Genomic DNA, 25,146 nt, shown 5'->3' on the forward strand with positions numbered 1-25,146 from the left:
GTAAGGCAGATAGTACTTACATTCAGCTTTCTCCAGAGACAGGTGTTGAGCCTTTGTGGACTACCCAAGGACTTGTGGAGACTTGCAAAGTTGGGTAACAAAATCTTCACTTTCACACCTCCAGCAACCCGGTTTCCCCTCTACCACAGCCTTATTCTGTCACAGTAAACTTTATACTACAACGTACAGGTAGTTTGGAATCCGTATTTGTACAATAAGCACTGAAAATAAGGCTAAAATCAATGGAGTGTACGGCCGACATGCAGCGCGGCGTCGGTCTTCCCGTCACTCAACAAACATTTCCATTTTCACAGTTAAAAACACGTATACTACATTATTTTCAATCATAGTACTTCCCAAAGGCTCGCATGTCACTATTACGGCAATAAAATTCACTGTCACTGCCAGTAATGTGAAGCGGGAATGATAAAGACCACCGCGGAGCGCTTTTATTCTGCCTTACACCCATCACTTTATTCTCATTCAAGTCGGCCGCTCGCACTGACTCGGAAGAGCTAGAACTCGCCACAATGTCACTTTGAAAGCCTGCGGTAAACTGACACTAAATAGGGGAAAACCGCGCGAAAAAAAGCTAGTGTGACAACTGGGGAAACAAGCGTTTCCTATTAGCATAAACTGCTTGTGAGAGGAGAGCACAGATTTACAGTTCTGAGCAGTCAGCGTGCTGCCATATATCACAGGCAGGCTGGCCGGGCCGTGGGGGGGGGGGGACGCGATACTTGGCAACAACGGAGGTCAGTAGTACAAAGGTCAAGTATGCTAATTGTAGCTAAAGGGTGGCGGTACTGATAGACAATACCAGCTGGAACATCCTTGCCCACGTTTATTCAAAATTAACTTAAATCGCAAACGTGACGATCCGCCGTTATGTCCTTTTTGGCGATCGTCACAAAAGCGACGATCCGCGTTTAAGGGGTTAAACCCTTCACTAAATGATGACTCCCCTAACCTGAATAAAATCATTTGCTGGTAGCAAGAATTAAGAGAAAACATATGCCCTTAGAGAGAATGAGTTAAAAAATGCTCAGTCTAATAAAGACTGATACTAAACAAGCAGGGCACTCTGGATGGAATTCCTAGTCCAGATTAGGCAGCTTTCCAAATAAGTGGGGTTTTACTGTAGTACAAAAAATAAAATTACTTATGTCTTGGACTATTCTATGATCTACTGTGAATTTGAAATACTAAAAATATTAAACCAAAATATTAGTCCATATACCGTAATGTGTCAAGCACGAAAATTAATTCAGGAATCTTAATCATCATTACACACAAATAATTCCTGTATAAAGTGAAACTGATGTTAAATTATGCATGAAGTAACTAATCATATCTGAAGTTTATTGCTTTAATTTATATAAATATCTGTAACTAACTAATGGAACTTTTATTGTCCACCCTTCTAGCTTGTTTATCACACAGACACACACACACACACACACACACACAGCACCTATATTCTTATTAAATCATTATGTAGCCCCATGAAGGGAGTCGAGAAGGGAAAAAATTCACAACAAAATATGATACAGAATGAGATACTGTTAAAGTTCAGTTGTCTCACAAAATACTGGCTGTGGTTAGCCCTCCAACACCATGACATATACATTTTATTCTTGGCTCTGTCAGATGATTTAGTCACCTTAGGTAAAGATAATGGGTTGTGAAAATGCTAATGAGAAATGTTTCTAATTTCACTGCTAGAAATAGCTTCTCCAAAGTTAAGAAAATAACCTGAAAGTTGCAAAATTAAACCAAAATTTTATATGTCACCGAACTGAAGGGGCCATGTTTCGTGCAAGTTTCCCAACAGTGTCACTCTGTCCAAGTCTGCTTCAGAAGTGATGGCTGCTTGCAGTGATGAGTGAAAAAATGAAAAGTATTTTCAGCAACATAAGTCCTATCACCGTTCCTTCTTTTCTGCCCAAGAAATTTAAAAATTAGCTCGGTGAATCATAAGAAAACAACAATGATGACCTTGCTCTTTCACATACATGTTTAAAGCCCAATGACCATATTATAAAAGTCCTATCAACTGAAGGCAGTCCTCTGTCACGATCTTGAGTCATTTTCTGCTTAATCTCCTAGGCCAAAGGTCTCCACAAAAGACCTCACCCCACATCTTCCCTGGTCTGCCCCGTGACACAGTTCCTTCTACATTCAGACCAGCAATCCTCTTTGGCCAGTCATCTTATGCTGTGATCAGTCATCAATGTTGGTTGTCACAGATTCAAGAGGCTAAATGTAGAAGTCCACAGAGAAGAAGCTGGAGATGTGACAGGACTTTTTTATTGCTATCCACTAAACTTCTACATATGTACTGGAACGAGACGCAAACAACAGGGTGCATACATTCTGGGACAGAAGTACATCTACTATTCCACTGCACCTACTTCAAACTTAAGGCATGTTCAAAATTTCCATCCCGAATCATTATATAAAAAAAGCATCACCTAAAGTCAGGGAAGCATACCAACCCCCTCAGCACTGAGTAGGCTTGTCAGCAAAGGAAAGCAAGAACAAGGTACGATGAAATATTAGGCAAATTTTTGTGCCCGACTGTACAGCTGAATAAAATGCATTGTGACTTCTGCATACTTACTGTATGAGTTTATGCCTTTGTTTCAACCCCTTCATGATGATGTCCTTTTCTGTTTCACTCTTTCTACCACCAGACAATTTTACTTGGCTTTGGAGACTTTTCAAACTAGAGAGTTTAATATAGCTTTCATATACCTCTTCAATACAAAAGGTGTCTCCTATGCTGAATAAAATCATACTGTAGTTAGGTTTAAGAGTTAAAAGCTCTGCAAGATGAGCTCTGATATATATAGTTGTGCTCACCTTGGACATTTCAAGTTAGGGGCATTTGTTCTAGTCTTCAGCTGGAGGTAAGCATGACACCTCATTACCATAATCTAATACAAAGAGGAGTCCACAAGTAAGCTGTAATTCCAAAACACTTTCATGTGCTACACATTTCCAAGGCTCTGTAAGACAGCATTTCAGCATATTACTGACTATGGTTGACGAATGTTAACTATACTCGATGATAATGCCATACATCACTCTGCAATGAAACTATCTACATCACATAAGCACTGTCTAGAATGAAAAATTATTCTAGTGCATCGAGTGTCGAAAACAAGACTGATCATCAGTAATATGATTATATTAATTGCATAAACTGTTGAAAAATCATAAATGTGGAACATGAAACCAAAATATAACATCACTCTCAACACTGGAGTCTCATTGGGCTTGTTTCCTTACACCTAGAACTGGGTGAGACACAACCAGTTTATGGACACCATCACCAAATCAAGCAACATTCAGCATAATAAAATTTTTGTGTAGCCAATACTTTGGCTTTGCAAGAAAATATTGTGCATTAATTACAGCATTACATTGGCTTAATCCCAAAACTTGATGATGCAAAATTACCATCTCGATGATGAGATTTACAGGAGGACCCAAAAGTTAGCTTACCAAGATGTGCTAGTTCCATTTCAATCAAATATCTGCATTTAGATGAACAATGCTAAATTCTCCCTAATATTTTTAAATTCATTCTTTATGGGCATAATAGAAATAAACAGTGGCCACAGATGACTCTGAGTCAGAAATAATAAAAATAATAATAAAATAATAATAATAATAATAATAATATACCGGTAATGACAATTACGTTTACGAAGGTAATAATGTTTCCTCTCACCTTAAACGTCAGGACCAACTTGCCTAGCCCCGGGCTTCTACGCTCCTCATGGGGAAAGGAGGTCCAGATGATGATGATGATGATGATTAATAATAATAATAATAATAATTATAAAAATAACAACAATAATGAAGTACAAAAAAAAAAAGTACATAAAATAAATTGGAGGAATGTATCAAACTGGGTAAACTAACTTTTTGATCAGCTTGTATTACATAACACTGGTACTACTTCATCCACAGGAAACAAGACTGCACTAGTTCCGTGTGAGGACCAGGGCGAGTGTTCACCCAATGATTAGTTCTGATATCACAATTGAGACAGAGAAAAAGAACACGTAACACTCCATTTACACATTACTAAAGGTAAGACCCTCTACACTTAGTACCAATTTTCCATTTCATCCCAGTACACTTTGTTTTTCATTCTACTGCTAGCCAATAAATTTATCACATTTTTGCTTAAACAGCAGAATCCTTGACCACCAATGACAACCAACTAGTTTTTACAAAAGACAAGTGGAAAAATGAAACTTGGTCAAGTTTCTCCATATTATAGTTGCTCCTTACCTCACATCACACTGGAACCCCTTGTATCACAATTGTCACAACAGATGTGCCCCTCAGAATTCAGTTACGTGAAGAAATTGAATAGTAATAATATGCTCTGAGTCTATCATGATATAAAGCTTGATAGCAACCATTCTAGTGACCACAGGACAATGGAACCACTTTCAAAATGAACCCTACTCCATCAATTGCGGCTCACATCCATTGGTGAGGGGGGAGCAACGGGATGAGGAGATGGGGGTAGTTGGGGGGCTGGGACAGGGGGAGGGGGGTGGTGTGATGTGGGGTTAGAGGTAGGGGCTGGTGTGGTAGAAGGGGGATGGTGAGGAGTGGTACCAGTTGCTGCCAGCAAAGCAGAGCTGCTGGGAGGAGGAGCAATGGGCTTCACAAATCTCTCCTGGGAAGGTCGAGTACCATGTCTCTGGAACTGAAAAAGGCATATTTTTACACAGTGTGACTTTAGAAAATTGACTTAGAAAGTGAAAATTTATAAAATTATATATATAATAAATAAAAACAGGTTTTTATAAAGCCAAAAGTTCCTTGGAGACACTCTCAGGAAAAGGGCTTGCAGCCATCTGAAGACACATACAAGTGTTTTAGGTGGTGGATGGAAAAATCATCCCAGATTCAGCAAGATAATGAAAGTGTGAACTGCTTCCTTTCTCTAACTAACCTCTGAACTGCAACATACTTATAAGAAAATATGGGACAACTGCTACTCAGTTTCTGGAAAAAGAGAAGAGAGTAATTCTTTAAGTTTCCTAGTTACATTTGGAATGGAATGTTTCCACCTGAGTATTACAACTTGTGTCACTTGGTGATACACATCGTTTTGTTTTTGAAGGCTCCAACATGCTTGGAGGTGTTGGCCTTGGTCACCTACTGGTGGCTCTCCATGCTGCTCGATCACTGGCAACTTCCCTATTTAGTCCCTTAACTCTGAGGTCACACTCAATGACCTCGTCCCAGGTCTTTTTCGGTCAACCTTTCGCTACCCTACCCCTAAGATTAACACTTCTCACTTTCTGCACCCAATCATCATCCCCCATTCTCTCCACATGCCCACCACCTCAATCTACCTCTCCTCATCACAACACCAATACCCTCCAGTCTCATCCTACCTCTCAACTCTACCATCATAAACCTAGCTCCCCCAGGCCTTGCGCTCAAGGATGTATTGCACATCCGCCTAATCACTGCCATTTCTGTACGTTTAAGACTGCAAATATCCTCTTCCTCTACTGCCCAGGTCTCACTACCATACAGCATTACACTCCCAAACACATGCTGCATACCAAGATCCCTTAGCACAGAGGGAGAGCCCTCTCAATGTCAGGAGAGGAAACAGCTCCCCGAACTTCTTCCAAATACTCCTCACTCTAGCCACAGAGCTAGCTCCTGCCCCACCTCCAGCACATAACATGTCCCTTAAATAATGAAACCTTTCCACACTCAAGAGACTCACAGCAAGTTCAATCCTTTCACACCTAACAATATCCACATGCTCTCCCAGACACACTGCACACATGACATAAGCATTATCTTGCAGTCTACCTCTAATACCACTACATCTCTCATGCACCCACATACCACAAACACTGCACAAGATGGAATTACTTCCCAAGCCCTTGTGACAAATCACATGTGGCCACCCTCCCTCTTCTTTGACAGTACCGCCACCAGCCCTAGATTCCATCACTTATTTTATCTGCATTTACCCTTAAGCCCTTAAGCCTCATACCATCTCTCCACTTCCTGAATCTTTCCTCTGCCTCCCTTTCATTCTATGCAATCAACACCAATCATCAGCATATAACATCTCCCACAGGAGTCCATTTCTGAAGTCACGTGAGAGGGGTTCAAGTACCACAATAAACAACAAGGGGCTCAAGACTGACCCATGATGTACACCAACATTCACAGAAAACTCATTACTCAAATCTTCATTCACCCTTACCTGGGTGTGAGCACTCACATACATGGCCACAATGAACCTAACCAACCACTCCTCAATCCTAAGCTTTCTCATTGCCCACTTCACCATCTCTCTAGGAACTCTGAAGGTCTTCTCCAAATCAACAAAAACAAAGTGCAGTTCCCTATTCTTTCCTATATATCTTTCCTGAAGCTGTCAAACAATGAATATGGCATCAGTGGTCCCTTTGCCAGGCATAAACCCAAACTGCATCTCATCAATATTCACTCTTTCTCTAATCATACCTTCTAGAACTCTCTCCATTACCTTCATTATCTGGTCTAAAACCATTATGTTTCTATAATTTCCACATTCCAGGGCACCACCCCTCCCCCTGTACACATATACAAAGACACTCTTCAGCCAATCATCTTGGACAACACAGTCATATATAATCATATTTATCAGGTCAGTGACTAACCTCACTCCTACATCTCCTGAGACCTTCAACATTTCAGCAGTCAACCCAGACACACCTGCTGCCTTCCCCATCTGCATCCTGCCTATTGCCACGCTCATAGTAGCAGCGTCAATCAAAGGTCAAGGGCAAAAGACTGGATCTGCTGACTCCAATCCCTCCCTGTCCCAGTCAAACTCCTTATTCAACAACCGGCTGCAATGCTCCCTCTAAGCGTCTTTAATAGCTCCATTGTCCCACTACCCTTCCTTCATCATTCTTCACACATTGCTCACCTATGATATCCCTATTCTCCCTCTCCATCTGATTTGCCACCTTAAAAATCACATTCATCCCTTCCACACGATTTAGGTAATCAAGTAAAAGTCTCTGTGACTCAGACTTTGCCCTGTATATCTCACTTCTAGCCCTATACTTGGCAGCCAAGTATTCCTCTTTGTAACCACCCTTCTACCATTCCCTGAAAAGCATTCTTTTCTGCATTACTGCAGCTTCTACATCCTCATCCCACCACCAAGTCACTTATGTCTTGGTGGGCTTCTTGTCCATCCACATCTTGAATCAGTAACTCTCAGGAGGTTGCTCTTGTGGGCTCTGTACTGTTCATTAACACTTCCGTCTACATTTCCGTGCTCAGGCACCACTCACCTCATCTCACTATAGAAGGCATCCCTTACTGCTTGGTTTTCCAGCTTCCATATTTTCCTCCTAGGTGCACAGCTCCTCTTTCTCATCACCCGCTCCTTAACCCGCAAACGCCAGGCAATAGACATCCCTTAACAACCGCGTTTTTAACATACACGGTTTTAATATCTGCGAGGGGATGTAACATAAACGGTTTTAAATATCCACAGGTGGATACAGTACCAGGGCCGGATTTACTAAGGAATTTTATCTCGTTGAACTCTGCTGACACTGTTCACTGCAATTGTAACATTATCCCAGGCACAGTTCATGGCTGCTTTAGTGATGGTATTATTCAGTGAATCAAATATAACACACTTCCTTTTGACCACTTCATTTATTAATGCCATTAATTCATCAGGGGAAAAATTAGGATGGGCTGGGAGTCTTTCCTTTATTCCATGTTCTTTGCAATCTTGGCAGCGAAGGGCTTTGTTGTGTTTACCAGCTGATAAAAGGGGAAAGCTCCGTGACTGGTTGGTCATAATAATAATAATAATAATAATAATAATAATCTGGCCTTTTGTTTCTCAAAAGCGCCAGTTCTTCCTTTTGGGAATTCACTAGTGCTCGACACACATACATTATTTTTACAATTACAAGAACTGTGACATTTCTTGTATATAATACAAGCTACATCATATATACATGAAAGTGGCAATAATTAAACCCTATAATCATCCGTCATAGTACCTCTCTCCAGGTCATAGCATTTTGAAAAAAGAAAGGCTTTCAGCTGTCTCTTAAAGGATTCAACAGTAGAGAGTTGTCTTATGGACAATGGCAATCTGTTATATAATCTAGGGGCTCTATATGCAAAAGAACGATCAGAGAAAGATGACTGGTGAATGGCTCCTGGCTCATCGAGACGCAAGGAATCATCTTCACTGCGTAACATCACACCCGGGCGTGTCAATGGGAGTTTTAACAATTCAGCAAGATACTTTGGTTCATCAAACTTAAGAACTTGAATGTAATAAGACACAGTTTAAATTCAATTCTAGCCTTTACTGGTAACCAATGCAACTCAATCAGAAACGGGGTAGTTAAGGTTCTCGGGGGGAGATCAAAGATAAGCCGTGCCGCCCTGTTCAACACAGACTGAACTTTTTGTTAGTATATTATTTGGAAGACCAACCCACAGTGAATTACAATAATCAACACGAGACAAGACCACTGCATGGACCAATGTTAAGAGGCACCGTCTATTCAGGAATTTTCTCACAGAGTACAGATTTCTGATATGCAAGTTACACCCTCTTACAACCTGATTAGTATGTTCTTTGTAATTTAACTTAGAATTAAAATAAACACCCAGATTTCGAACAGAACTGACTGGATGCAGCTGTGACATGCCAATGTTCAAAGCCAGGGCATTGTCAGTGGCATCACCCCTTCTGTTTCCTCTGATGATGATGATCTCAGTTTTACCATCATTCAGCTTAAGTTTCCTCTTAGCCATCCAAATCTTAATATCAGACATTAGAGATTCAAACTTTGTCTTAGTATCATTGATATCTGACATCTTAACATAGAGCTGGGTGTCATCAGCATAAAAATGATAGGACACATCATGAGCATCAAGTAGAGACGATAAACTACTTGTGTAGATAGTAAATAGAAATGGACCCAAAACTGATCCTTGAGGGACTCCAAATAGAAGAGGAGCAGAATCAGAGCTAGCGTAATCAACAACCACTCTCCGAGATCTGTCCGACAGATACGACTTAAGGAGCAAAAGGGCACTATCAAGAATGCCATAAAAATACAGATCATCCAACAATAGTTTATGATCTACTGTATCAAAAGCTGCAGACAGATCCAATAGAACTAGGAGGGAGGACATCCCACTACAAGTGTTTGCCACCAAATCACTCTGAATCCTTGTTAGTGCAGTTTCAGTTTAATGGTATTTTCTGTATGCTGATTGAACAACAGGAACAACTCTGTTGTGTTCCAGTAGTGGTAAGAGTTGATCGAGTATGGCCCGCTCAATAATCTTGGATAAAAAAGACAGGTTAGAGACGGGACGATAATTTGTCATGCTCTCGACATCGAGGTCAGGTTTCTTAATTAGGGGCCTACGCAAAGCACGTTTCTCAGACTGCACAAAATTACTTTCTAAGAAGCACCTATTTATTATGTTGCAGATAAAGTCTGCAGCGTGCTCATACACATCAGGCAGTTGTGACATGTTACACGGATCGAGTGAGCAAAATGTTTTATAAAGTTCTCTGATGTAACATTTGACTTTGTTTACATCCAGCGGATGAAATGTTGAAAGCAAATGATTCCCGGTGCACCGTGGCTGGAAGTCAACTGAGTACGCTTCACTAGGAGAACTGCTGTCTAAATCACTTCTTATGCGAAATATCTTACTTGTAAAAAATGAAGCAAAATCAGAAGCCAATTGGGCATCAGATACAGAAGTTGGTTTAACAATTACATTCCTCCGACCAACCAAATTGTTCATAACTGAAGACAGTTTTTTTTTATCACCACCACATGAATCTACTTTATTTTGACAATACCTAGCCTTCTGGGCTTTTACAGTGTGAACGACTGCTCTTCTCGCAAAAATATAATGCAAATGAGTTACTTCAGTCCGCTGCAAGCGCCACTCACGTTCTGCCCTTCTACGTTGTCTACGCAAAGAATTAATGGATGGACCATACCACGGAGAATTATCACGTACAGTGATTGTTTTTACTACCTCAGGACAATAATGGTCAAAAATTGACCTGAGCTCGTTGTTGTAAATATTAACCAATTCACCAGAAGAAAGACTTGAAGAATCGATGGAGTTTAAATGTTGATCAATTTCAAAACACATCAACTGGCGGTCAACATTGTTGTAATTTCTGAACCTGATGACCTTTTTATATGAAGGGGATTTCAGGACATCAAAACTAAGAGTGATCAGAGCATGATCAGCGACGAGGGGGTCAAATGAGTCAACCTCCACATCTGATACGCGCCTGCAACCAACAGGGGACAAGATCAAGTCAAGGACATGTCCTGAGACATGAGTTGGATTACTCACATGATTGAAAAAATTGTTCTGGGTGATCAACTCAAGGAATTCTGAAGAAAATGGTTTTGACTTTGGACTGTCAACCCAATAATTGACATCACCACAAACAAGAAGTCCCCCAGGTTTAAGAGAAAACCCTTCAAAGCTTTGTGTGTAAGAGCCTCCGTTATTGTCTAATCAGAAATCAGCTTGTAATGGTTGAAATGCCTGATGAATCTGATGACCCTCCTCCCATCATTGAGAACAGGTATAGTGAAAATTTTACCTGTTTTTATAGCTTTTCTTTCCCTTATTACTGTATTGTTTGTAAAGACAAGTTGGTCCCAATTAATGCGCCTATATGGTGGATGTGTGGGCGAACACTATTTGATATCGCACTAATTGATACATGTAACTTATGGGAAAAAAATTACTTTGGTGGATGAGTGACTCCAACTATTGGGGTTAAACTTTTAAACACTGACAATTACTCTAGCAGTATTAAATAATAGTATACATACATACATGCACATGTGTACACATACCCTCAATGAGCTGGTCTGAATTGGTTTGCTGCCCTCCCCCCCTCTCTCTCTTTCGTACTCCTCAATGAGCTGGTCTAAACTGGTTTGCGGCCCTCCCCACCCTCTTTCTCTCTCTCTCTCTCTCTCTCGTAAATAATACGAAGCAATACGCACCCAAATCACACTGAAATCATAGGAGAGTGGCTAAAAGTGTTATTTTATATTCTATTGTGAACTACTGTGATAAAATACAAGTGATTTAGTGATTTATTTGTGATAATCAGAGAAGTCATGATGTTAAGCGCATTAGCTAGCGAATATTTTTGTGGCTGCAAACTGTGCAACTATGCTATGAAATGACTCCCGACATTATATCAATAAGCTTTATAAAAGTAAGTGGTAATAAAAGTCATATTTTTGCGGTTGCAAACTGTGCAACTATGCTATGAAATGACTCCCGACATTATATCAATAAGCTTTATAAAAGTAAGTGGTAATAAAAGTCATTCATGAAGTTTGATAAAGTTTGTAATGATTTTCCTCACATCATTACTGTTTCGCTAATGTGTAACGTAAACACTGGAATATTGCAACAAAATCATGAGAAACTGGCTAGAAGTGTTTTAATTTTATTATCATTGCAATTACTGTGATGAGGTAATGTGGCTGTAACCCTATTTGGCATGGAAAAAATCTTGTGGTTTGGTGGAAATTTCCGCCTCCCTGGGCTATTCCCTGCATCAGTCAAAACACACCTTGTATTCTCTCAAATCGTTCTCTGTGCTTGGAGTGCCTATGGACATGCAGTTTGTTGCAAACAACAGTAGAAAGATTGATGCTTGTCTGACAAATATTTTACTTCACAAGATTAACAACAAGTGGGTTAAACCATGAGCTGAAAACACACAGTTTTTTTCCTATTTCTCCGCAATGAGCACAGTCAGTACGCTGTCATCACAGCTACTGCAGCCAAAGGGTTAAGGGGGGTCCAGGGGTGTTTTTAACCCTTTAACCGCGGGTGTCATTCCAGAATGACGTTGCAAAAACTGGACCAAACCGCGGGTGTCATTCTCGAATGTTTGTGAATATTTTGAATACCCTGCGTTTTTTCCGTGCGCCAATTGTTTCAAGGGAGAGTAGCTATTAAGTTCTTTCACTCCAGCCGACCCCCACCTCCCTCTTCCCCCCCCCTGGGGCCCCACCTCCCACCCCCTGGGCCCCCCACCCCACCCCTGACCAAGCACGCATCAGTATCTGTCCAGCTGTGAGAGTGACAACACATGCTGATGTGGCAGTGAAGTGCAGGCAATTACAGTGCCTTTTACCTGTCTCAGTGAACACAGAGTGGATGTTTATCATATGTGCAGTGTTCATATATGTTTACAGTATTATTATCAGAATGTGATTGGCATTTGGTAATGGTGTGTGAGCGAAAAATAGTGATTACAACACCGCTGATGTGGCAGTGAAGTGCGGGCAATTACAGTGCCTTTTACCTGCCTCAATGAACACAGAGTGGGTGTTTATCGTATGTGCAGTGTTCATATATGTTTATAGTATTATTATCAGAATGAGGTTGGCATTTGGTAATGGTGTGTGAGCGAAAAATAGTGATTACAACACCGCTGATGTGGCAGTGAAGTGCGGGTAATTACAGTGCCTTTTACCTGCCTCAGTGAACACAGAGTGGGTTTTTATCGTATGTGCAGTGTTCATATATGTTTATAGTATTATTATCAGAATGAGGTTGGCATTTGGTAATGGTGTATGAGCGAAGGTAATGGTGTGTGAGCGAAAAATAGTGATTTTACACCCCTCACTTCTAACGGCACTGCCCGTCCTGTGAAAGTCAACAAAGTCATGAAACCTACATCAATGGAAAGCTGAAGGTTAGTACTTTCTAATGGTACCTTATTTTTTTCTCTAGCTTTATTCTGTGCAGAGTTATTAAGGTTTAAAGGTTTGTTTACATTTGGCTGAAACCCTCGCGGGAGAGGACAGTCAGACCAAAACAATACCCGCGGTTAAAGGGTTAAGGGGGGCAGCAGATATCCACGGATTTTTAACATGGGCGGGTGTCTCTGTTACCTAACCCCCGTGGATGTTATGGGAGCACTGTATTTAACAAAGCTGTCACCTCACTACAGGCAATTTTTCTGAACTGCAGAAAATTGCTTGTTTTCAAACCTTAATATTTTGGAAACTATAGAACCTAGGGAAACGAATTACAGACCATTTTACTCATCAACTCTTCCTCTTGCAAATGAAAGCATCCCCATGTCTCTAGGCCATTGCACTGATGAGTAATGATGTAAGGAAGAGAATTAATTTTCGCAGCAAGAGCAACGTGAGAGAAGGATGTGTTCAGGCATCTGCCTGCGTTGCTGACCATGGCTTTGCTTTCAACGTGATAACTTACTCCACAGCTAGATAAACTAGACACTGTTGCATCCAAGACATGTCTTATGGCACTATCACTGAGACCCTTTCTAGTATCCTTGGAGAGAGGCTTGGCTGGGGTAGATGATGCAACTGGCTATAGGCGCCACGGACGGAATCAAAGAGGAACCTAAAGAAAGCATTGTATACCTGGCAAAGGCAAGGGACAGACTGACTATCACCTGCGTGGTACAGAGGGACTCCCTCCCTACCCTTTGGTGGCGAGATGAAATGGCGGCTGGTTCAAACAATGGCAGGAAGACACCTGCGTGTATAGCCGCTACCTGGTAGCTTGTAAGAGCCAAAATATGATGCGTATACACATTACCCGGTGGACGGGGGTTAAGCACCAAGTCACATATCAGTAAATTGTGTTGCTGCACACACTCCTCACTCCCTATAACTTTAACATCCCTTACTAACCTCCTATCAGCCCTCCTGACCAGGAAATACTCAATCCGGCTGCTATTTCCCCAAGACTCGTATGTAATCAATCAACTCTCTTTTTTCCTAAAATGTGTGTTGCACACAATCATGTTCACTGCCTCCCCAAACTTGAGTATCCATTCCCCTTCCTCATTTCTTGAACCATATGCACATCCCCCATGTATTCCTTTATATCCCTGAGCTGCTTTACCTACATGACCATTTAAATCCCCTCCTAATACTACAATCTCATCATCCCCCATACCACTTACTACATGTATTACGTCATCCCAAAATCTAGCCTTCTCTACCTCATCTGAGCATGCCTATGGAGCAAATGCCTATATAATTGCAAACATCATCCCACCGAACAGAATTTTCACTACTATTATCCTATTACTTACTCTCAAAAAATTCATGACATATTCCACACATTTCTCCCTAACCAACACACTGCCATCTCCATCTATCCTACCCTGCCAAAACAACTTAAAGCAACAATCCCTCCCAGCAATCTTTCTGGCTGATCCACTCCTATACTAGACTTCTTGCACACATCCCACATGCACCCACCAACTACTCAGTACCTCAACCACTTCCCCTGCTCTACCCCTCAAACTTCTCACATTTCACAAAGCCGCCCTGATCCCCCTGGGCAATTTAATGTCCTCAGGTTTCCTTTGAATTACACTCTTTAACTTAGTTATAGTAAGAAAAATAAGAAGGTGAGAGACATGTCATTGGCCCCACCCTCTGCATAGGCCCAGGCCCAGGCAAAATCCCTAGCCCACCAGCCTTGACCTGTGGCTGTGGTAGTGGCCTCAGGACACCCTGACAGGACAGCTACAGGGACACCCTCCAAGCGTGCCTTGGCACTGTAACTGCCCCGCCATTATACACCCATTGATAGGGCAGCCTCCTGGGGTGCTACTCCCAGGTTCGGGCCCCTCTCTACTGGGTAGAAGTGGCAGCCTGGGAACTGCAATGCCCTGTACCCTATAGCACAGGTTCAAGCCCCATCTCACCCTGGCCCCATGATCCATGCTGGCGGAGCCCATGTCATGCCTCCCCTCTAAAGGTCCGCCACTCGGTAGCAGGGGCAAAGTTTTCTGGCCACATGCCCATGCTGGCGTCAACCCCTGTGACGTAGAGGGGTACATTATTTTTATTTATTTATTTTTTAAAAGAAACAATGAATAGAGGAAGGAAAAACAAAGGAAATACAAAAACAAGTCTATGTGCCTAAAGGCATGTTGTGTAGTGTATAAGATAGTTAGAGGAAATGCTTGGGAGAGTATGCTGGTCTACTCTCCATGTTAGTGTCACACCAAAAAGGTAAGCAAAAGGTTAGGTAGCTAGTGAAATGGGAGCTCCAGCTCTCCCAATCACCAGCATTCCCATTCCCCTTGGGAGTACCACCTTCTCCCAATCACCAGCATTCCCATTCCCCTTGGGAGTATCACCTTCTCCCAATCACCAGCATTCCCATTCCCCTTGGGAGTATCACCTTCTCCAAATCACCAGCATTCCCATTCCCCTTGGGAGTACCACCTTCTCCAAATCACCAGCATTCCCATTCCCCTTTGGAGTACCACCTTCTCCCAATCACCAGCATTCCCATTCCCCTTGGGAGTACCACCTTCTCCCAATCACCAGCATTCCCATTCCCCTTGGGAGTACCACCTTCTCCCAATCACCAGCATTCCCATTCCCCTTGGGAGTACCACCTTCTCCCAATCACCAGCATTCCCATTCCAGTTGGGAGTACCACCTTCTCCCAATCACCAATAATCCCATTCCCACTGGCTGGTGCTACAACTTCCTCCTTCCAGCCATAAATAAATCCTTTTCATCCTACCCAAAAGAAAACTGAAAGACCTGGTTTTTATACTTCAGTTCCTCTCAAATGGTGGCTGCTTGTGGCAACCATCATCTACTCACTTACTGCCTATTTCTTCCTTCACCTTGATCAATTTTTTTGTGTCTGCTCTCCTCTCTTCCTGTTTTCTCTCATCCTTCCTGTCACCTTTTATTAATCTTTCCACTTCAGGTGATCCTTCACCTGAGTGAGGACAAGCCATATCCTGTACGTCAGGAAGCCATTTACAACACTGGGTGGTAACCGTATAATGTGCAGTATCATAACCAAACAATGAGGGTGTTGTGGAATATACTATGGTGCAAGTTTAAATGGGTGGAGAGACGCAAATGTGGTGTCCATCCACAAACAAAATCTTTACACTCTTCAATCTCTATCTATTTATCTATTGCCAGACGCCTCAATCCCGATTGAGGTGGCCACAAACAAATCGCCTCCAAGTCGCCCAGTCCCCCACCATTTCACTCCCCTGCTCCCAACTCACACCCCCCTCTCTCATATACCTCTCCACCCCATCCCTCCATCTCATCCTCGGCCTCCCCCTCCCTCTTCCCCCCTCCACCTCACTCACATACACTCTCTTTGTCAGTCTTTCACCCTCCATCCTCTCCACATGGCCAAACCACCTCAGTGTGTTCCTCATAACGCTTCCTATCACATCCACATCCACACCACAACGCTCCTTTATATCCTCATTCGTCAGCCTGTCTCTCCACGTGACTCCACAGGCTCCTCTTAAATAACTCATTTCCACTGCTCTCACTCTTGGCTTGTGTCCTTCCAACAATGTCCAAGCTTCACTTTCGTATGTTAGAGTTGGTATCACAATACTGTCATGTAGTAACTTTTTCACTTCCATGCTCACTTCCCTGTTTCTTATCACTGCTTTCAAAGAACCAGCAACCTTTCTTCCCTGCTGTACCCTTTCAAGCACTTCACCCTCCAAACCTCCATCCTTACTCATCACACTACCCAAGTACTTAAACGTACTCACATTTTCCAATTCCTCACCATCCAACCTCGCTGTACATTCACTAACTTCACCTCTCTCAAAGACCATCACTTTACTCTTCCCTACATTCACCTTTAGATTCCGTTTCTTACACACACTCTCAAACTCATCCACCAAGCCTTGCAGCTCCCCTTCGTCTTCACTCAACAACACAGTATCATCTGCAAACAACAGTACAGGGAGTTTCCAAACACTATCCTCTCTCACCAGGGCCACTCCAACATCCACTACCCTACCTTGTACCTCTTTTATTACCCCATCCTTGTACAGATTGAACAACCATGGAGACATGACACATCCCTGTTTCAAACCAACTTTCAAAGAGAAAAATTCACTTAGTTCACCATCCACACGCACTGCAGCCTTTGCACCATCGTACATACTCTTCACAGCATTCAACAACTTCCCATCTACTCCATATATTCTTAACACTTTCCACAATCCTTGTCTATCCACCCTGTCATATGCTTTCTCCAAATCCATGAAAGCCACATACAACTTCTTTCCCTTCTCTAGAAACTTTTCCACTAAAGATCTAAGAATGAATATCTGATCTACTGTACACAACCTCTTCCCTTCCTAAAGTCTCCCTGTTCTTCTCTAACTAATTTCTCTGTTCTTTCTCTAACTCTGTCTATAAGTATCCTACCATACACTTTTCCTATTATACTAAGAAGACAAATGCCCCTATGATTACCACACACTTCTTTTTCCCCTTTTCCTTTGTACAAGGGAATAATTATACCTGACTTCCAATCCTCCGGGACTCTACCTTCCTCCCAGGCCAATCTGCACATCTTCCACATCCATTCTACTACTATCTCTCCCCCATGCTTCAGCATTTCACCACACACTCCATCAATTCCTGGGGCTTTCCCCGATTTAACTTTCTTCACTGCTTCCACAACTTCTATCCTACTGATTTCTTCCTGTCTTCTCACCTCCTTCCTTCTCCCAGCCATTCCCCAGCCACTTATACTCGCATTACTTCCATCCTCTACGTTCAACAATTCCTTAAAGTGTTCTCTCCATCTGTTCAATCTGCTGCGAGGAAATTTTGGTTCACTGCACGGGATAGCCCTGCAAGACCGGTTGCTTGCCTACAGGTGATGGGTCAGCTCAGCCAGGCAGACTAGGGATACTCAACAATAAGTTCCTCTCAAAACTTGAATTTTATAGCATTCATCCTGGCCATAATACGGTTGACAATGATCTTAAAATCATCAGTCATACTTGAAAATAATGTATGCTTTTTTTCCTCATCATAACAATAACTGTCCAGGATTTTATATTACCTTGTTTTTCAAACTAGTGATACACATCCCATGACATCATTCAACTACAGGTGACCTATGAACATACTGATCTCATACTGGACAAATCTATAACCCAAACAATCAACAAATAAATGTGCACATCACATGAGACCTGTCTCCATGCCCAAGCTTCCTATTAATTGTAGATGTTACTTTGTCCTTGGTATGGCACTACATAACTGCTTTGTCACTCATTTAATTACACTCACGTTTAACAACTTCTTTCATTCTCCTCTCTGTCCACATCACCAAACCATCTCAGGGTACTTAACACATCTCAGCATATCCACATCAAAACTACAATGCTCCTTAACTTTCTGCTGTGTTTGTCTGTCTCTCCACATGACTTCTCATGCTCCTTCCACTAAAATCCACTCCTCTACCTCTTGTGTCTTTCAAAGTCCAAGCTCCACTCGGATTACAGTGGGGATCATATATAATACTGTCATAGAGTGACTTCTACACTCACTTCCCTATTTCTAATCACTGACCTCTGTGTATCTGCAACCTTCCTTCTATCAGATACCCCTTTTTGCACTTTATCATATAAACTCCCATCCTTCTTCATTACACTTCCAAAGTATTTGAATTTGAAGGGACTTACAGTCTCCATTTTCCCGATCATTAAGCCTCAATATGCACTGATGACTGCAGTTACAACATACTGTAGTGCATTTTCATGACCCACAATCTCCATTTCCTGGCCATTCAGCTTCAGTACTGTCTTCAACAGTGCAGCAACAAAATACTGTATTGCAAGTTTATGACATTCATTATCTATAGTCAAGTGAAATAAGTGACTTAAGTGTTACTTTTAAGCACACAATTAGCTTGGCTGGAACTGATAGAATGTTACATGGTGACTGGACTTACTGCAGGTGAGATGACAGGTGGAGGGGGAGGTGAGGCAGAGGGGAGGTATGTGGGTGGAGGGACAGAGGGCGGTGGGTGGTGCAGAGTCACCTGGCCACAGTGGGGGCACCGACCCATGGGGCTAGGAGGTGAGAACAGGTCACGTCCTCCACTGTAGCTTGACAGACCTATGGTAGGGGAAAAAAAAAAAAAAAAAAATGAATAAATGAATAAATAACCAAAACGATGATGATCTGGACACAAGACTTCTACCCTCCAGTATTATAACACAGCTTTTAGGGTGGATATACTGTATAGTGTATATATATACAGTAGTTAGTACAGTTAATATTAAGTAGAGCTGCCTTAACCTGTTTCTGACTCTGCTGGGCAGTAAGCTCTTGTCTTTTGTGAGGTTTATGTTACATGGACATGCACAAGAAATGAATATCCATGAATTAAAGAAACCTTTGCCATAATCTAACTAGCCATGTAATGGCCTAAAAGACCTTTGTGGTGTCCCCAAACATCACCAGACATTAGAATATACTTGCTTTGAGTGTATTCCAAGATAATGTAACCCATAGGCCTACCATGCTAAAGGAAAAAAAAACAAAGTACCCCTGTATACTCGCCAATTTTGGATTTTTCTTCTTTTTTCCTGGCTAAATGGGCTGAATAGTTCAATATAAAATCCATGGCACTAATAAAAATAATCATAAAAGCCAGAATGTTGGTTGGATCTAGTCAGGTTGGTGCCACTAGACCTCTGTAATCTTTGAGGTTACTGAGAAAGCAGAGACACCGTAAGCCCATGAAGACTGTTGGCTGCTTCCCACGCTCCTAAATCGGTGTTGTAAACATAGCAGAGAAATGTCTGAAGCTAGCGAGATACGTTATTACCTTCCATTTTATTTCGGTTGCTTGCAATGACTTCTCAATGCTGCAGGACGTAGGTCTTCGTCGCTGGCATTTTAGAGAGGGACGTATATCTACGTCCCTTGTGTGGTATGAGTTAACAACAAATTTTGTTAATATATCCCTAAATGGACTTAAATACAGTGCACTTTGTGGTGGTTTATTTGCCACAGAAAAAACTGAGCTGGCTAAGTCAAGTGCCATGAAAGACCAGGGCTTAACATATACACCTGTAAGAGAGGGACTGGAATCTGGCTGCTGTCTTTATCTTGGATGACCACAGATAAAGTTCTGGACAGGGATTCCTTGTTCACTGGATGGCACTGCTTATAATATCCCCTCAGCAGCTTCAGTGACACAGTTGTTGTTCATACACACTTTTGGCAAGAGCTTCTTCAAACCCACAACACACAAGATGACATACAATAGACCCTTAATTCAACATACCTCAATAGACCAGGCACTGAATTTAAAGGGCACTACAAAGCTACCAAATATCTATCACCTATAACAAACGTCCGTTAAACAAGGAACAATGAGTCACAATACATGTATTTCCTATCCTTTTAAGTAAATCTAAGATGTGGAACAAACTGCAGAAGGGCAAAATTATTCGCAAATTAGTGTAAAATGAGTACAGTCATCTCTCAACATCCACGGGGTAGGTAAAAGAGACACCAGCGAATGTTAAAAATCCACAGATATATGCTGTCCCCCCTTAAAAGCACCTCTGGACCCCCCATTTCCTTATATAACTAAAAAAAAATCCTATGTGCATGTTTACAACCACTTTTTTTAATACAAGAACACTAAACAACTACTTATTTAATACAGGAACACTAAAAGTTAAAAACATGAAGTGTACTCTTCCATGGCCTTTTCTGATTACTGTGCTCATCCTAGCTCCCTCCAAAAGGAAGAGTATTACAGTATATTTCATTCACTGGATAATGCCATTACTGTACTAAAACAGCCACCAAGGCTCTTGCTGTCTGCCGATGGTTGCGAGCCATTTGGCTCCTAAGGTTTCAGATATACAAGCCAAATAAATATTTAGTAGCCAAACTGACTACGAGTCGAAACATTTTACGAGCAATAAATATATTTAATTACAGTATTTACATGTTGTGATGACTGGAATCATATAATGAGGTTTTAAATATTCGTAATGGCGACAAGGAAAGACTTAATAATTGATCACAACGTGCTTTGAGATATACTTATTTTGCAGTTTACTGGGTTTTGGAGTGGATGTATTTTCTCCTTGCCAAAAGGCAACTTGCATGAAAATTTTGTTCATCGAAGGGAAAAAATACTCGCATTTGCAAGCTGCGGCTCACCAAACAAGAGCCCTGGCCACAAACTGTGCCTGGGATAATGTTACAGGTCAGCAGAGTTCAACAAGATATTTTTTTTTTTTCTGTAGCCATCCGCTGATATTCAAAACCGTGTATGTCAAAACTGCGGATGTTAGGGGATGACTGTATAGGTTTCCATTTTCATATTAGAATATGCTACTGTACTCATTTATTTTCAAACATATGCTTGAAATCCCATCACAGGGGGACCATCTGTTATAACGGATTCTCGGCTTTAACAAATCAGACTTTCTCCTCATTTAGTCCATTATAGGGAAGGTCCACTGTAGTTATTCTTGTTCTGTATACATCTACACCACTGATAAGTGAGGTCACCCATCATCCACTTGCTCAACACAGTGTTGCCTTTAAGTGACTACACCTCAATGCTGGGTGGAGGGACACAACTGCAACGTCCATCCAGGAAATAAAACTCCAAACTCTAATCCGAGCCTCAGTGTGGTGAGGCGCTGTCTTCCACAAGGGTATATAACAAATTCACTGCATGGGATAGCCCTGCCTGCAGCGGATAAGTCTGCTTGTCCAGACAGATTGGGGTTACTCAACAACAACAACACATCTACATCAAAAGCTCTTCCAAGCCACTAACTCAAAACACCCCTAGAACTAGACTGCCACACTGTCAAAGACATCCATCCATCCATCATCAAATTTCTTCTGACTTCATCAGAAGCACACAGGCCCTGGGTTAGGCTATTCTATCCTGATTTTTACTGTGACAATGACCAGTGTCACTCACCCCTAAGCAGCATTTTCTGTGCAATAAACCTCAACCACCCCTCAGATGCAAACTCTTACAAGTCCTGTCTGGTTGGCATGCCTTAATCCACTAGATCGCGGGCATCAATTGGTTACTTGGTTACCATACAATGTAGTAAATGGTTTCCTGGGTTACATGAAACCACCTGACAAGTCTCTCAGTGTAGTTGTCTACAGGCAGCACAACATCGAGTGAGTGAATGGCAGACTCCAGCACTCATTGTCACCAGCTAGATCTCATTTTCCTCCTAAGGATGGGGTGATATAGGATCCAGGGAGCACAAAAAACCTGCCAAAGAGTGAAACTAACCGGAGGTCTACCCAACTGAATGGGTCTGACACTCATTCAACAATCATCCCAGCCTCATAAATTCTAACTCGGCCTCACAGGCAAAGAGTAGTGAATAATAATTAGTGGATAAAGTGTTACATACTGTAATGTACTTTATTAAGTACTGGATGTTATGCTCCATTTCATAAGTAAAGCAACGAACCTGTAGGTGATCAGTTTTGAGAGACGATAAAGAGTCTATTCGTAAGGCATATTATCTGAAAAAAAATATATATATATACATATACTGTATATATATATACATCCTACTCAGAATTAACATGTTGGTCAATCATTATCATTAAGTATACCTCATTCCCATCCTCTTAACATGGGTTGAGGTATGGTTCTCAATAGCTCCCCCTCTCCAACCTGAAAGGGATGGTCACAAACAAATCATCTCCATGTCTTCCAGTCCCTGTCCCCTGCCATTTAGCTGTCCATCCCCCAACTTACATCCCCCTCTCATATATACCTCTCTACTCCATCCCTCCATCTCATCCTCGGTCTCCCCCCCCCCCTCCACATCGCTCACTCTCCTAGTTAGTCTCTCACTCTCCATCCTCTTCACATGGCCCAACCACCTCAATGTATTTCTTCTAACACTTTCTATCACCTCCACATCCATACCACAATGTTCTTCACTTCCTCGTCTGTCACTTTCTCTCTCCATGTAACTCCATATGCTCTCCTCAAATAACTCACTTCCACTGCTGTCACTCTTGACTTGTGTCCAGCCAACAAGGTCCAAGCTTCACTTCCATATGTCAGAGTGGGGATCACAATACTGTCATACTGTGACTTTTTTTCCATGTTCACTTCCCTATTTCTTATCATTGTAACCATATAACCAAACATTGGCGCCTAGAAGTTTAGTGGGTAATTACGGCGCTCCAATCGGATTGAGCCGGTGAAGGTTTATATCCATGGGGTGGTTGGGGTTTATTGCTCACGTAATGCCACTCAGGGATGAGTGAGGCTGGTCATTCTCATCTTAAATGTCAGGACCAACCTGCCTAGCCCCAGGCTCCTATGCTTCTCATGGGGCAATGCAGGATTGGATGATGAATAAGTGAATGCTTTCAATGAATCAACAACCTTTCTTCCCTGCTGTACCCTTTCAAGCACTTTATCTGCCAAACTTCTTACTCAACACACTACCCAAGTACTTAAATGCATTCACATTTTTCAATTTTCTCACTATCCAACCACACTGTGCATTCAGTGACTTCATTTCTCTCAAAGATGATAACTTTACTACTCCCTACATCCACCTTGAGATTCCATTTCTAACATACTCTCCCAAACTCATCAACTCTCCTCCTCTTACTGGCTCCCTTCAATCTTTGTTTCTTCGCCGCACTGTTGCATCTTTATCTCTTTTCGATCGCTACTTCAATGGTCACTGCTCCTCTGAACTGTCTGCTTGCATCCTTCCACCTCTACGACGGGCGCGTAGCACCTGTCTAGCGACAATCTCTCATCTCTTTGTTGTCCAACTTTCTATTGCAACAGTTAATTGTTACTCCAAGTCCTTCATTTATGCAACAGGTCAACTCTAGAACTGTCTCCCTCTGTCTGTATTTCCTACTTCCTATGATCTCCAGTCTTTCAAATGCAGTGTGTCCAGGCATCTCGAAATGAATGGATCTTGAATTTGGCTCTCTTTTGTATTGTTTTTGCTTTTTCTTGGAAGGAACGTTTATGCGGGCTCAGGCTTTGGTTCCTTCTTCCTAAAAAAAAAACTCATTCACCAAGCCTTGAAGTTCCACTTAACAACACAGTATCACTTGCAAACAAGAGAACAAGAAGCTTCCAAATGCTGCCCTTTCTCATTAGGGGTGCTCCAACATCCACTGTCCTACCTTGTATCTCTCTTATAACTCCATGCATATACAAACTGAACAACCATGGAGACACAACACATCCCTGATTCAATCCAACATTCAGACACAAAAATTCACTCAGTTCACCATCCACACATACTGCAGCCCTTGCACCCTCTTACATACTCTTCACGGCATTCAACAGCTTCCCATTTACTCTATACATTTTTAATACTATCCACATTCCTTGTCTACCCACTGTCATATGCTTTCTCCAAATCCATGAAGGCAGCATACAACTTCTTTCCCTTCTCAAGAAACTTTTCCACTAAACACCTTAAAATGAATATCTGATCTACACAATGTCTTCCCTTCCTGAAACCTTCCTGTTCTTCTCCAACTAATTCCTCTGGTATTTCCCTAACTATGTCAGTAAGTATCCTACCACATACTTTTCCTACAGTATCAAGAATAAAAAGGCCCTTACGATAACCACAATTCTTTTTCCCCTTTTCCTTTGTACAGGGGAATAATTATACTTGACTTCCAATCCTCTGGGACTCTTCCTTCCTCCCAGGCCAATCTGTACATCTTCCATATCCATTATACTACTATCTCTCCCACATGCTTCAGCATTTCACCACACACTCCATCAATTCCTGGGGATTTCTCCATTTCAATTTTTTTTTTACTGCTTCCACTACTTCTAACCCCAAGGGCCTGTTTTGTACCCTACACTCTTTAACCTATACATGCACGACATACCCATACCCCACACACCACAGATACACATAGCTTCCTATGCAGATGATATATCACTTACATGTAGGCACCAAAATGCAAACACAGCTGCAAACATCCTCCAACCTTACCTCAACACACTACACGAATGGTTCACCACAAACAGGCTTAAAATGGCCCCAGCCAAATCTACAGTGACCCTTCTCACAAACTGGACAGCAGAACACAGACACATCCCACACCTTACAATAAACAACACTCCCCTATCCCCCCTTCCCCCCCAAAAAAAAAAAAAAAAAAAACCTTGGTGCAACATACAATACATCAATGTCATTTAATAAAC

At 41.8% G+C, this 25,146-nt stretch overlaps 1 protein-coding gene across 1 annotated transcript in view; it reads right to left on the reverse strand.

Moving 5' to 3' along the window:
* Positions 1 to 3,806: 3,806 nt before the first annotated feature.
* The window catches only part of LOC145414688 (coiled-coil domain-containing protein 6-like), a 52,456-nt gene continuing 31,116 nt past the window's right edge, over positions 3,807 to 25,146 (reverse strand). The window contains exons 7-8 of the mRNA XM_080284206.1: positions 18,871 to 19,037; positions 3,807 to 4,735 (exon numbers count right to left, since the gene is read on the reverse strand). Coding sequence (XP_080140332.1) covers positions 4,493 to 4,735; positions 18,871 to 19,037 — 410 coding nt within the window. The 3' untranslated portion in view covers positions 3,807 to 4,492. The remainder of the gene's footprint in view (positions 4,736 to 18,870; positions 19,038 to 25,146) is intronic.

Source organism: Coenobita brevimanus, chromosome 100 (genome assembly GCF_032717465.1).
Source record: "Coenobita brevimanus isolate Jiangsu-jjx chromosome 100, ASM3271746v2, whole genome shotgun sequence".
Lineage (NCBI taxonomy): Eukaryota > Metazoa > Arthropoda > Malacostraca > Decapoda > Coenobitidae > Coenobita > Coenobita brevimanus.